At 40.8% G+C, this 15,273-nt stretch overlaps 1 protein-coding gene across 3 annotated transcripts in view; it reads left to right on the top strand.

The window, feature by feature from the left end:
- CLIC5 (chloride intracellular channel 5) overlaps positions 1 to 14,060 on the top strand; it is a 78,406-nt gene extending 64,346 nt beyond the window's left edge. For all 3 annotated transcript variants that reach the window (XM_027672648.1, XM_027672650.1, XM_027672651.1), the window contains 2 exons: positions 3,817 to 3,998; positions 6,202 to 14,060. In XM_027672648.1, coding sequence (XP_027528449.1) covers positions 3,817 to 3,998; positions 6,202 to 6,369 — 350 coding nt within the window. In that variant the 3' untranslated portion in view covers positions 6,370 to 14,060. The remainder of the gene's footprint in view (positions 1 to 3,816; positions 3,999 to 6,201) is intronic.
- The last annotated feature ends 1,213 nt before the right edge of the window (positions 14,061 to 15,273 follow it).

Genomic DNA, 15,273 nt, shown 5'->3' with positions numbered 1-15,273 from the left:
AATTTATTTACTCACTTCAGAGAAGATTAATCCCACCCATTGGCTGTTATCAGCAAACCTATTTAGTTATTTAATGATGTTTCCCAGAGGATAAATTGCCAAGGGAATTAGGTGCTTAACCACTTCTGAAATTCACTGTGGGTGTTACTTTCACAAATGGGGAATTAGTAATTTTTTAGTTAGTCACACCTTTTTAAACATCTTCATCCAGTCTAGTGCTGTGACTGGTATTCATATGACCTCTGCCCTGGTGAGTGCATCCTCTCCCCTGTGTGCTAAGTGGAGACAATATATAGAGTCATCCAGATTTTCATGAAATAGCCATAGTATGGGAGGTTTGAAATAAAATCTTCTGCTGAGTTTGCTCAGTAATGAACCCCGACAGCTCTGTCCTCAGCAAAAGTCCCAGAACATTCAAAGCTATAGGATATACTGAGGGAGTTATTTCTTTCCCTGGTCTCTGTTCATATTTTTTCACCTTTCACATAATGCTTAAATATCTACCAGGTAAGAGAGAAAATTACCTTTTTTTACACATCCTCCTACTTTGAGTGGGGATTTCCCTGAGTACCTTCTCAAGGAACATAAGACTTCAAATCATACAGATAAATCTGAATGTGTCAGGACACCTAGCAAGTAGGATTTGCAACATGGATATTTGCATATGGATTTCAAAAAATGCCTTGAAAACCATCAACAGGCTTTAAAAATCTGATCACATGCACCTAAAAAACATTTAATATTGCAATTTTAGGACCTTAATTCTCTTAGTTTTCAAAATTCTGTTACTATTTAATTGGAAGAAGACTGGTCCTCCCTTTTTCAGTTCTCTTCTATTTTCCTGGCTGTTCTGAGAGATTTGCCAGGATCAGAAGAGTTTTAGTTAAATAAATGGGGTCATTGGTGTCATAAGTAGTGGTCCAGTTCTTGACTATCAGGGTATGAGATGGTCTTGACCATGTGGTGCTTTCCCTGTGAGATGTCAGGATGCTGTGTGTTAATTTCCCGGTGAGGTATCAGGGTCCTGTGGGTTCATTTCCTGGTGGGATGTCAGGATCCTGTGGATTCCAGCGGAGCCCGTGAATTAGGTCACAAATGTACTGAACCCTGAACATATGCTTATTTCTGGCCTAAAGCTGCCGTATGCAAGGGCCAAGCATGAATTCAAATAAAAGTTCTTCCGAGTGTCACAAACAGGCTTCACTCCAGGCATTGTTTTTGGGAGAGCCATGACGCACTTTGATATAGCAGAAAGAGCAAAAAAATAAACCCAAACCCTAATAAGTTCTGGCAAAGTTACATAAACACATCTCACCTGCTGCTCCTGTCTCCATACACACACCTGACTCACCCCACAGGCTAACACACAGCATCTAATGTCCTGCTGATGCTGGAACACTGCTCAGATGACTTGGAGAACCAATGATCCTACTGGGTGAAGGAAATACTGGAAAATGCTCAGTGTCAAGCCAATTCTCTAAAATCTGGATGAGGAAAATTGAATTAAATCGCAGTAATTCAAGTCTGTTCTTTCGACATGAATGCACTGTAAGAGGACGCAGTCTGAGGCTGACCAAGAGAAGGAGAACTATCTATTCAACAGGTGTTATAGGTCAAACCAAAAAGAGATTGCTAAATCTTTTGAGTGTTGCCACATGGGGGTAAATGACACACTACAGAGTTACTACCCTCCAGTAGAAGTTGTGCGACTCAGTACAGCTGCAGGCAATTAAAGGCACCACTGCCAGCATCTGACAGCAGAATGTCAGTGTCAAAATTCAATTTGAATTGATTAAATGAGGGATGGCAACACTTTTGTTTTATGGATGGCAGCACTTCAGTCGCTTTAGATGCTCTGCTTTCAGAAATAAAATTCTTTCCCTCCCTGCTATGTTTGTGGGGGTGTTTTCAGTTGGATCACAGTCATTTCTCCAGTCAATCAATTAAGCCAGGGTTTGCCACTGTGTCTCAGAGTCAGCCACAAAAGAGCTGGTATGGTTCCCTGGTGCTGGGCCAAGAGGCTTCAGTGGGAACAAGGCATCAGGCAGCTTAATCTGACTTCCACCGCTGGCACAGGTTTAATGGATGTAAGGGCAGCAGAGAAATCCTGTTCTGTGGTGTTCAGCTTCTGCTCCCTTAGTGGCCCTGGACATGCTGCCTTTTCTCTCCATGCCTAAAATACAGGGGTGGCTGACAGCAGAGCCTGTAGAGCTACCTGTGCCAGCAAACCTCTCTGTGAAGGGTGATTGCTGCAGCCCTTTCAAGCTTCTGTTGTGCTCCATAAATATATTTAGAGGCATAGAGTGGTTTGCATTGCAATGGATCTTAAAGATCATGTGGTTCCAAATCCCCTGCCACGGACATTTCCCACGAGACCGGGTTACCCCAAGCCCCATACAGCCTGGTCTTGAACAGTACCAGGGATGGAGCATCCACAGCTTTCCTGGCCAACCTGGTTCAATGCCTCATCACCTCACAGTAAAGAATTTCTTCTATATAACTAACCAAATTAACCCACTTTCAGTTTGTATCCATTGCTCCTTGTACTTTCTCTCCATAGGCCTTGTGTTGCTGCACTGCCTGAATAACTTGATCCATTGAGTAGACTCTCCTAAGTTCAGTGGCAGTAAGTTACTCAGAGATATAAGATTTTACAGGATTAGGCTTTTAATTCTGACTCCAGGCCAGATCTGCAGCAGGTATAAATCACTGCAGGTAATTTTCACCAGCTGAAATTCTGGCCCTGAGCCCGTGAGTCGTGTTGTTATTTTTTCACATTGTAAATTTTTGCTGTTTCTTATTTATGTTGCTTTAGCACTTTGGGGCACTTGTTGGGAACCAGGACTCCCTGTGCTTGTCACCCTTCAAACAGAAATGCAAAAGACCCTTTTTGCCCCAGAGTGTTTGCAGTTTTAAGTAACACGTAAACCTGCGTAGAGTCATTCAGCTTTTTGTAAGTGCATTATTGCAATCAGGTTTTTGTATTATCCTGCACGTGAAGTGTAAGAACACAAATTCTGTGCCTGGGTGAAAAATTTGTGCTCTGCTGTAGAGGTCTAAGTGTTATTTAAAGACTGGAATTTGTTGAGCCAGCAGCAGTGTGAGACATGGTCTTTAGTAACTGTTGTAACTGTTCTGTAGTCTCCTCTCCATTGTGACAGCCTATTTGAGACATCTCAAAAAGACTATTTGCAGCTAAGGTTGAACCTGAGGTAAATGTGAATCTTAACTGTAGCTGAGTATCTCATCTCAGTTGTAGTATATCTTTCAGCTCCATAGAGCTCTGATTAGCATCTTTGGAATTACTGCTATTGCCTTTAATTACTCTGGAAGGGGGTTGGAAGAAGTAAAACTAAGATTTCTTAGAGCTGAAGTAACGCTAGAAAATTCAGCTTCACTGCAGTCATATGTGGCTGCTTAGTTAAATAAAGTAGCAGAGTACAGGGCTCCAGTTTACTGTGTGATGGCCTCTACAGACCAGAAAAATATCTTAAGTTGTAGGTGTTTTATTGGTGTATCATACTGATAAGCTGTTCTTTCCTTCTGGCATCTCTTTCACTGTTTTTTTGTTGTTTGTCTAGGCAGGAGAAGACATGGCACAACAGGTTCCTGTGTCCCTTTTTCCCATTGCATTACCCTCAGGCAGACCTTGCTGGGCTACTTTGTCATAAGGTTGTGTAGACTTCGGAGCACAAATTAACGACAAAGAGACGGTTCTTGGCTTTTTTTTCTAGATACTACCATAGCCATTGACAATGAGTGTTTATAAACTTCTTACTCTGCCCTAATCACTTATTCTTTGCTTTTTTGGGAAAGCTCTTGAAAGAGGCTTGGTGAAGGCTCTGAAGAAGCTCGATGACTACCTGAGAACCCCTCTACCAGAGGAGATTGATGCAAACAGCACTGAAGAGGAGAAAGTGTCCAAACGCAAGTTTCTGGATGGAGATGACCTGACTCTTGCTGACTGCAACCTTCTGCCCAAACTCCACGTTGTCAAGGTGAAAGATGTCTTGCAATGGTCGAAGAAGCCTTGTCTGACAGTGATGTGCCCTGCTCTGGCAGCTGAGTGCTAAAGCCTGCTTGTATTTCAGCAGAGAGATCTGAAGTCCTAGAAGAGCAGTTTGAAACACACTTTTATTCCTCAGTGTTTCCTATAATTTAACTAAGGGAACTTTGTATATAGTACATGGGAAAACTGTCCCATCACTGATTAGTGGCAAAGACAACATTAAGTTCTATCTCATCTCTTTATTTTTACCCTGCTGCAAGTAACAGCAGTCTTTCATATTAATTAGTTCCTAGTATTCTTAAGAGACTTGTCAAAACCTTAGGCAGTTCCCACCCATTTGTAACTTAAGAGCAGCAGTCCATCTTTTTGGGGAATATTTATTCCATCTGGTGTTTCACACAGAGAAGTTAACAAATCAAAGTCACCGCAGAGGTCCGGGATTTAAGATGTACTATGGTCGCTGGTATAGTGCAAATGGTGTACATCATCTTGACTTCTAAATGTTGCATTTATTTAATTTATCAGATGACATGTTGCTTTAGAATAAGGCAAGTACCTGGCAGACCCTGGCAAGCAAGTGAGCTAGGAATTAAAGCCAAGTCATGCATCTAATTTGGCTCCATGAGCCAAAACATAAACTGAGCCTGGGAGCTGACTGCACACATGCAGAAAGAAAAATAAATAAATTTAAAAAGTGCATAAGTCACCAGGTAAGAAATGTGATAATATCCTCACAGGTTCAGCACTTTCTTTGGCTTATCTTCATTGATGACATTGGAGTCAGACAATGCAAAATGAATGTATGGCCCCTTACTGGTTCTTGTCTCCTTGGGATGAAATGAAAGATGTCAAAGGAGAATGAAAATTTTTTTCAGACAAGCATCGCCATAGGATATTGCCTGAAAAACATTTTACAGATAGAAGAAAAGGGTAAATTATTTTTTCATTTGATGGAAGATGTGTGCTGGAAATTTTGAAAATCCTAAGTTTCTCAGCAGGTTTTATCTTCCCCATATGTGTGTAAAGCATCACTGAAGGCAAGAATGCTTAATTAAATGCAGTTTAGGACACGATTTTGACTTGCATATACCAAGTGAATCCTGATAATAAAAACAAATCACAGTAATTTCTGAGAACATGACTGTCCTAAGAAATTTGAGATGGAAAACAGCTCTACCATGTGCTTTAAAAATGAAGGGGAACTCTGTGGCACATATGTATGTAATTTATGCCCAGGAACAATTTTATACTGTCAGAAAAACTAGAGATTGGAAGCACTCATTAAATTAGCTAATCCCTCCCTTCCTATCAACTAGTTCACTCTGTCACCACAGGCTTATTCTATATAAGGGAAACTGAAATATCCCAATCGAGCAAGGTACTTAACCAACAAGCTATAAGCACAGATTAATCCCATTGACTTCAGTTGGACTGTACAGGTGCTTAAAATTAAGTATGCACTTAACTATTTTCCTGAATAAGAGCCTAAGTGTTTTTAGAAATCCAAAATTTCCCTTGATAGACAATTTCCTAGTCTAACAAGTCTTGAAATAACCATTTTCTCACCCAGTTTATCCCAGTGCTCCTGTTTCTAATATCTGCTGAATCATATTGGTTTCTTAACCATGCTACCCGTACCACCCTGAATTTTTCCTTTTCATGAACAAGGATAGAGCCTTTCAACAGCTGTAGGTGGTTACATCCTCTGACACCATTGGGCAGGCAAAATATATTAAAATTAAAATATAGTATAGGTATAAAATAATTTAAAACATAAATATTAATATGAAAAAAATTATAATTTTTACTAATGCTTTTCTCTTAAATCTATCTTTCTTTTTATGATTTAGCTCTTTCTTATGTGGCATCTCAGCTCTAAGTAATATACTAAAAACTGGTAAAAAATCCCCCAAAACTCAATATGGTGAAATTAATGAATTTCAGGTACTATAAAAGTAGTAATTTGTTGGCAGTAGCCCGGTCACCGACTTAGAATGTTCTCAGCCCAAGTAGCATCTTCGCAAGACAGGGGACAACCAACAATCCTTTTTCAGGCTTTTCTAAGTCACCAAGCATTTTTCTAATTTGCAATTAATTCTATGACAGGAAAGAGTAAGAAGCTCTCTAGGGAGGAATCTGGAGAAATATATCACGAGCAAGATGGTTTATCCCCCCTTTTGTCTTTGTTTTAGATTGTTGCAAAGAAATACCGCAACTTTGAGTTCCCGACGGAGATGATGGGGCTGTGGCGGTACCTGAAGAACGCCTATGCCAGGGATGAGTTCACCAACACCTGTGCAGCAGACAAGGAAATCGAGCAAGCCTATGCAGACGTGGCCAAGCGGCTCAGCAAGTCCTAACTGACCTCAGTGGTGGCTCAGTATCCCCTTTTACAGACTCTTCTCCTTGTTGCCTTAAGATATACCTTATTGTTATGCTGTCTGGTTGGCATCCCTATGACTTCACCTGTTCCAAGTGTATTGGTCAGGGACAAATCTGCTTCTCCCTGGAGAAAAGGCAGCTCTGGTGGGGTGGGTGGAGACCCTTTAAAGTCTAACCTAAGGTCTGGCTCGACTAGTATTATTTGCAATCAGTATTGGAAATGAGTCTTTACAACTTTCTTGTTTCATGTGGGGGGTATATCACCACCTGTAGTCTTTATAGTTTTACAAATAAGATATTAGCTGAATATTCAGATAAGAGAGTTAGGAACACATAGAACTGGTTCTTCTGTAGGTTATTTCAAGGACGCTTTTTCCCCCAGTGCTATTGAAATCCTGAGGCATGAACAAAATACAAGAGAGAGGAGGGAAAAAACAGGAGTTTGACCCTAAAGCAGAAATACTCTTAGCAGTTATATTTAAATAAACTCTCTGAATGCACATTCTGTCTTAGCAGGCCCGAGAGTTTATAGGGTATTTATTTTTAACTTGGTGGAAGAGGGGGAAGCCAGAGCGAATATGTCAGACTTGCAGATGCTACTCTGCATAAAATTTGCATGGTGTTGTTGGATCCAAATGTTTAAAGCAAAAGAGAGTGAATGAACAATTGAGCAGGCAGCCCTTGGAAGAGCAGGGCTCGTGCCAAAATGCCCAGTGGATCAGCTGGTTGGTAGAGACAGACAGACACAGCAATAACGGGGGCAGCAGATTGACTCCAGCACCCACAGAGGGAATTGGCACAGCTAACCAAACCGTGTAGGATATTGTCGTCTTGACTGTATGGCTGCCAGTTCCTTTATAATTGCTATCTTGGGAAACTTGGATCAGCAGTAGAAAGCTGTCGCTGCACACGAATTCCAGGCAGGGGGAAGCGCTTTCTTCGCCTTGGGCTCCAGATGGGTCACTTTCAAGTGCTCATCATCTCACCCCAGGAGAAGTTTGCTCTGAGAGCCTCAAAGAGGGCAGGCTGAAACAGTGAGAGGCACGTTTCCAGCCAGAAATTCAGCAAGTATGCCAGCAGAAATCCGTGCAACATGCCTCAGTCCCGTTCATCCAGGGTTTACCGATCCAGGTTCCATGATTCTGAATTAGGAACTTTTTTCTAACAGTAATTATTTTGTTCTATCTGTAGTTCCTTCCTGGCACATCTGCTTTATACTAGTGATTATTTGCACGTTCCTTTAGCAAACTCAGAATGACAGCTCTTTTACTTGAAACTCACGTGCCCCAATATGTACAGCAGTGCACATGGCTCATGATTTTTCAGTTTAGGGGGATTTATTGCTGTTTTAAAAGATAAAACTGAGCTCTAACCTGATGTGTCTCCCCTTCTAATCAGAGCTGCGCTGATTTGAGGGGAACCCTGAGCTGGTGAGCTGTGACCAACGGGAACCTCACAGCAGCCTTGTTTGCAGCCAGAGAGCTGGAGGAGTGGAGACAGCATCAAGTGCCAGCCTCTGCCGTGTGATGTTGATGACAATCTGAAACCATCCTGTTGCTTTGGTGGGATTATTCCACTTTTCACACTAACCCAGCTGGGAGTAGAATGTTACTCATTAACTGTGAAGATAGTTTGTGGTTGACTATTGTTTCTCCTGCAATGGTCAATTTGTTCTGAACTTTCAAAACCTTGTAAGAAAAATCCATGAACTCCCAAGTCTTCTCCTAGAACGGGCTGTTTTATCAGTGGCTAGACAGGAGGGCAAAGGCTCGCACTCTTTAAAATATTGCTGAGAAATCAGCTGGCTCAGAGAACACTAATAGCAGCCAGAAAAATCTAATGAGATTAGAAGTGTCTGCACAAGCACATGTGGCTTGTTAAAAACATTTCTTCATGAGATTGGAATTATTATTTGTGATATTATTTTCTTTCTTTTCCCTTTTATTCTGGCAATTATTTATTTATTTATTTGTCTTGATTGAGTCAGTCGTTTCTGTCTGTCTTTCTGGTTTTGTTTTCACTCACCACGCAGGTCAAGATGGCTCGGTCAGTTTAGAAAAGTGTTATTAGCAAAGCTCTGCCAAATTGTTCCTAGTGAAAAGTCTTCTGTCTGACCAATGGTCACAGGGACTTTTTTACTTCCAGTATGATTTGAAGCATGTTGATCAACTACATTTTTCTCAGGTTTGTACTTCAGTCAGTAGCTTTGCTTAATCACAGTTGAAGCGAATCTTTGAATAAAAGACACAGAGGCGGATGCAGATTCTTTCTCTCTGCTTATTATATTTAGCTCCTGAAAGAAGACTGTCCAAACATGCAGCAGATCTCAGGCAGGTTAAGAAAACCAGGGTCTGCCCTGATTTCCATGTCTGAATCTTCACCAGTGTGCTGAATCCTGTGGTTCTGAAATGTTCTTATACGTCTTTCTGTAGTTTTCATAGATAAGGGCCAAATCACAACCAGTTGCTCTTAGCGACCTCAAATTGCATCTGTTTTTGAAAAATTATGTTTAAAATGGTTGGGCTTTTACCAAAAAGAAAATGAGCTGTAAGTGCAATGAGCACTAAGATGATTTGCATGTTCTTAAAAACTTTTTAAGATTTCATTATAAAATCTAAAAATCCCCAAGCTATCTTCCTTCTAATTAATAACAAAAAAATCTTTAAATATCTTCATTTTCCTAACAGTACCCCCTAAATACCTAGATAAGATGTAACTATGGGTATGAGAAAAAACAAGAGGAAAATGGAGCAGTTTTCAGCTCCCATGCCTGTTCTGCCAGAATTCAAGTCTCACTCTGCATCCTAATTTGTATTTTACTCATAACTCTATTATAGGTTGATACAAGATTATGGACAGGTTCAGGCATTCCCTGACCTTTGTTTGAGTTTGAAATCCAAGTTCATGTTTTCAGATCTGTAACTTTCGCTCACCTTTGTGCTTTTTGGCTTTTATAGTCAGAAGCAGGAAATACTGGAAATCCTACGCAGAAAAGTGTTTTGCTAAGATTTTGAGCTCAGTTCTCAAGACTCAGGACCCATCACCAATGAGATTTTAAAGGGCTCCAGACCCCTTTAGGCAGAGTATTTTTTGTGACCTTCCATTGTATTTAGAATTATAAGTAATAAATATTAATCATACAGGATTGTATATCTACATTGGCAAGGCAGCATTTCTGAAAAGAATCTAAGTGACAAGACAGACATTGCAGATTTATAATAACTTTGTTCATAAATTTTTTGCAAGATGTAAAGAAAGACATAGTGCGGAGGGGGAAGAAGCCAACAATGTGGATTTAATCATCTACATTTCAAAAATGCAGACCAAATGTCTGTGAAGATGTCCATTTCATCTAAACATTTCTTAGATATTTATTTCAAAGCTCCCTGCTCAGTCAATCCAACACTCCATTCATATTGGAACTAATATTGATTTTTCTTCTATTAGCAGTGGTATGGGAGTGCTGGAGGATCCCATAGATTAGTTACTCTTATTCTCTTTTAGACTGTTTGAATTGCCAAGAGGTCATTTTGCTGTACAGGTGGGACTAGAGAGTATCTGTTTCAAGTCTATTTAAATGAGGGCTTCAGAGAAACATTTTTTTTCCCGACAGAAATCACATAATGATATTGCTTTGTCAGGTCTAGTGTGCAATACAGAGCTACAGGTTACTCCTCTGTTTGCACCAGCTGAAAAGCCACTGCCCGGCAGGGAATGACAGTCTATATCACAAAGAAATTAGACAAAGTTGTTTTTCCTACAAGAAAGTTCAGCTGAAATGCACGCATTTCTTTTTAATATTTATTTATTTTGTTTTAACCCCTGGCTACCTTGTTTTAACCCTCCTCTCTTGTCCCTGCTCAAATTCAGCTCCAATTTAGCCACAACCATTTCCTCAGTGCTAAGAATCAGAGTGCTCAAGGACTGGCACACAGGGAACTGTGTTTTAGTGTAACCCTTCCGTCTGGTGGGATGAAACCCCCTTTCTGCATCGACTGAGTTTGGCTAATTAGCCAAGTTTAAAGTATTGCAAAAATTTAGCCAGTGGAAGTCACACTCCTGTAAAGCCAGAAGCACATGGAAGCACTATTTTTTAAAAAATGAATTGGTGTTTTAAAGAAAAAAATATCCCCAAAGTCTTGTGTCTTACTTCATGTGTATTCTTTCAAGCATCAGGAAGTTTGCATTTGTTTATTACTCTTCTAGATATATTCATTATTCTTGGATTGCTTTTGATATTAAGAAATATTTTCCCAGTAAGATTTTGCCTTTTTGCTGAATCTTTCATCTCTTCATTAATTTTGATGTCTGCAATGACCTGGTAATTCCAGAGGCGGCAGGAAAGCTGTAAGGTTTATACTTGTTGAGATGTTGAAGGAGGTAGTAATTTATTTTTTTTTTCTGGAGAAAACAGTATTAAAAGCATTTTTAAAAATGGGTCCTTTCATCTGGGATACTTTATCCAAGAGTGATAGACTGTTTAGTCTGGATTATGAATTTCAGCACAGGCATGAGCAAGGCACCATGAAGGTGGCTTTACCTAGGGATTTCTCTGAGATAGTAGACATATTCCCTCTGAGTCACAAAATTTCCCATTTCCTTGGTCAGGAGGGATCTGCTGGTTTGGACACTGAACTGTGACTCACTCAGTGCTCAGCATTGAAGAGGGGGCCTGTTCCCTTTTCTCCCCTTCTGGCTGATGTGCAGGGAAAGCAGAGAGCATTGAGCTGCTTTACTGCCTTGTCCCACATCCCAAGCAACATTCGGCCACAGGAAAGCCCAGAGACCCCATCCAGTGCTGGTTTCCAAAACTTGATCAGTCCATGTTTTAACATGTGATGTAAAGGCCTGAAGAGCCCTGTAACTCCCCCTCAGGCACTCTCCACACAGGGCTCAACAGGCTCTCAGAGACCACAGCAATCATCTTACAACCCTGTTGCCCCAAATCATTCCCCTTTCAGCATTCATTGGAGAGATGCTAATGCTGAAAATACTCCAGAGGATGGGTTTGAATGTGGTGTGTTTGAGCTGTGCTCATCAGCTAAGCAGCTCTAAATGATGACATTGTCACAGCTCAGCAGGTCGTGCCTCTGCTGCCAAGGGAACAACTCATCACCCTCTGGAGGACCCGAAGCTGCTTCGCTAGTGCTGGTGCAACCATGATGAAAGGTTTCAGGGCCACCTTTCCTCCAGCCCAGCTTCCTTGCTGGAGTGTGTTAGAGCTCAGCTGGGGCCATGATCCAGCGCTAATGAGCATTTCTAGCTTGCAGCATGTGAATAGAGACTACTCATGTGTTTAATGTCAAACATGTGCTTGCCTGCTTGCCTGGAGAGAGGCCTAAAAGTCATGACAGAAAAGCCTATATTAATGAAGGGCATTATTATTCTCTTTCCTTTGAAACCCTGTGGCATAATTCCCAGTGGGGGAATTCCCAATTGGAATTCCCAGCAAAGCCAAAGGCTACATAAGCATGAAGATGTTTCAAGTTGCAAAGATGTCCTTAAGAGAACAGAAAGCACTCAAGGAGAAAAGGAAGCAGCAGTGATATACAGGGCCTTAGTGCAGAAGGACACCAGCTCTATCCAGGTGGTAACTGGAGGAACACGACTGGTGCTGCCAGGCTCTGTTCTGGTCTCATGGAGAGGTTCAGAGTGGAGCTGGGACCAGGCTGGTAGTGCAATGCCAAGGCATGTTCCCCTGTATCTCCAACCACACTCCCTATGGTGGTATCCCACAGCATAATGATGCCTCCATTGTGTCTGCCTCACTCTTATTATGAAGTGGCTTGTCTAAAGAAAGGGTGGGGGATTTTTTTTTTTTTATATACATACATGGAGTAAAAACAATCCAAATACGCTTTAATGGCTCTCAACATGATACTGTCAATTCTCACCACAGAGTGGAATTTGTTGGTGGAAATTAAATTAAATTAAATTAAAACAGAAAAGCTTGGCTATTGCTAATGGGTACTACTGGGAGCCCTAAAAGCAGTTTGCAATGTAGAGCCATAACAGGAGCGAACATCCTTTAATTCCCAGAATCGCTTGGGTTTCACAGGGTCATTTTAGCCTATTCTGCTGCACTGCTGAGAAGTTGCTCTTTCCCAGTCTCCCTAGGTCTATAAACTCTGAAGAATCTGGGAAATGGCTACAGGCACCACATCAGTCTTTTTCACTCTTTTTTTTTCTCCTTCATTAAATGAACTAATTTAGTTTGGAAGTAAGCAATAAGTAAATAGAATTTGCAAACAGCAGATTTCTCTACTTTTTGTTTAAGAAAGTTTTTAAGAGCTTTCAGGAAATGAGAGGTTATCCCCAGCTTTGGGAATAAACTATGGTATAAAATATATATGGAAGTGGGATTCTGATTAAATAATTGAAATAGAAAGATCTCAGTTTGTTTTAAGGAGCATGCTTAGGACTAAATGAACAGCATACTCCAGTTATTGCAGTAGGGACTAAGAATCAGTTCTAATTTCCATTTTTTAAAAATATTATTTTTAATTACTTATTTTCCACATAGAAACTGTATATACATATATATTTTTATATATATAAGTATATATTTTCTGTTAATTTTACTGCATTATTTAATTCAATAGTGCTGTGAAGTTTGTTGGGATGGAGGGTGGCATAAAGAGGAAAACTTACACTCTTGAAACAGTGCTATTATTTCTGTGTCTTTGATTTGGTTCCCATTTGGATAAACAAGAACCACACCATTTAGTTGTGTAGAAGCAGGATCTCAACTTCACAGATCCAGAAAGTTTGACGGTCCCTTGGAGGACAGAATAATTTGCTGTTTAGCAGTCTGAGCCTTGTAGTGGGCACAGCACATTTCGGAAGGCGTCCAGGACTGTCCTTGGGTGAAGGAGTGTGTTGCTTGCAAAGCACCCCAGTGAATCCCCTGCAGTTATAAAATGAGATTAAGCCATCATGAGATGTGGACTGGCCAACCCCAAACCAGACACACTCGCCTGCAGTGCAGCCACTAAATTGGTCTGACATGAGGAACCGCAGCGAAGGAGCTTGGCCTCAGAAGTGAGTCAAAGCAGCATCTTTGTCACCAGTCATTTTCTATTTATAATGACACAGATCTGTTTTATAATCACGGGGAGGCACAACAGGAGTGTGCTTTGTTCTGCCTAAATCGCATTTCTCGTGCGGGTGCGTTTAAACACAGCCCCTGGCCCTTTGCCGCACACCACACACACCCAGGGCGGGCAGTTCTGGCACAACAATGCACACCCTGTCGTGCTTGAGTGCTCAAAGCCTCCTGTGCTGGAGCAATAAACTCCTACTAAATGGCCTAAAAACGTTCCCTTAAATGCACTGAGCTGCCAGGCCTCCTCACTTCTCATTTCCAAAGCCACTCTGTGTCTAAACCTTGGGTTTCAAACAAACCAGGAGTGTATTGTGTTGTTTAGTGGTGGAAATTACTGGGCATTATTAACTGTAAGAGATTGGGGTGAAAAACCCCAAACCCCAACCCAGCCCTCTTTCCAAGTGCAAAACTGACAGCTTGTGCTCCTGACTCTATTTTCAGAGGTTGTGAACAAATTCCCAATAGGTGCTCAGAGAATGGATCCTCATCTGTGCAAACCTTGGAGCTATGATGGCAATCTCCCTTTGTTCCCTTCTCTTTTTTTTTCTTTTTATTGAAGGGTCCTGCTCTGTATTTCCTAGAAAATTTATGATGAAGTGATCAATAGATTTATTTCTGTAATCTGAGTGTTTTCAGTTCTGAAGCCTGAAGATCAAAACCAAGTTGCATAGTGAGATTTAGGGGTGAACAGAAGTGCTTTTTTTTCCCCACAAACCCACTCGCTTTCAAATCCTGACTCATTTGGGGCGTGATCCTCGTTACTTTGAGAGGGTCTGAGGTTAAAGGAGAGGAAGGGGAGCCCATTGTACATGCTTCTGTCCTTCCACTGAGAGAGGATAGCAGGAACCGGTCTGGAAGTCCTAAGAGATGTACGACAAGTTTCCTATGCAGCGTGTGAGCAACCTGTGCAGAGACCTGCATGGCCCCAACTGACCCACAGTTGCTTAAAAACTGCACTGACATTCAGAAGCAAAATTTGAGCTGTTAACAATGGCATGGTGATCAGACAGACACGGTACCTGTTCAGGGCATTATACAGGCAAAAAATGGCTCATTTAAAAAGGCCAACACCCAATTTGATGACTGGATTTTCTCCTCCAAAATGTCATTAATCTCAGAAATGCCTAATGTCTTCAGGACTACCACCTGAATTATTGAACTAAAAGCAAGATCAGGAACTTGTAAGGAGAAAGCCGGAATTACCTTTAACCTCAGACCTGCTAAGGTTCAAAGAAAAGTTATTTATTTGTAAACAACTATTTTATAGTGGCTGACAGTGAAAAGTAACTGTGTATCCGGGGGTCTCCATCAGATAAGAAAGAAAGCCAGGATAAAACCCTTGGCATACTTGTGTTTTTCAGTTGAGGCACATCCTCTCTTAGTGGGCAGTTTTAGATTAGATTGCAACCTTTTGGGTTAGGAACTGTATATTTCTTCTCTGCATGTGCAGCTCCTTACACAACAGGAGCCTGATTAGGGTCTTTGTGTGCTGCTCTAGCCCTCATAATCTATAATAATAGGAAAAATATAATTAAAATGTCATTGCAGTTCACCTTTAATATTATGATTGTGCTACTGTACTCTGTCAACTGTGAATAAAATAGTGTCCTTTTTGTATAATAGGTAGTATATTTTATTATTGAAGAAAGAGTTTCATTTTTAAACTCAAAAAAGTATCTGCTCATTGTTTCATTTTAAGCTTCTAAATAGATTAAGTAAAGATTTATTTTGTATCCTTCAACTGAGTATCTGTTAAATGAAGAAATACACCTTCCTG

Source organism: Neopelma chrysocephalum, unplaced genomic scaffold (assembly GCF_003984885.1).
Source record: "Neopelma chrysocephalum unplaced genomic scaffold, ASM398488v2 Primary Assembly neopelma1_97517, whole genome shotgun sequence".
Lineage (NCBI taxonomy): Eukaryota > Metazoa > Chordata > Aves > Passeriformes > Pipridae > Neopelma > Neopelma chrysocephalum.
The sequence above is the reverse complement of the archived record's forward strand: the minus strand, read 5'-3'. Positions and strand labels throughout refer to the sequence as shown.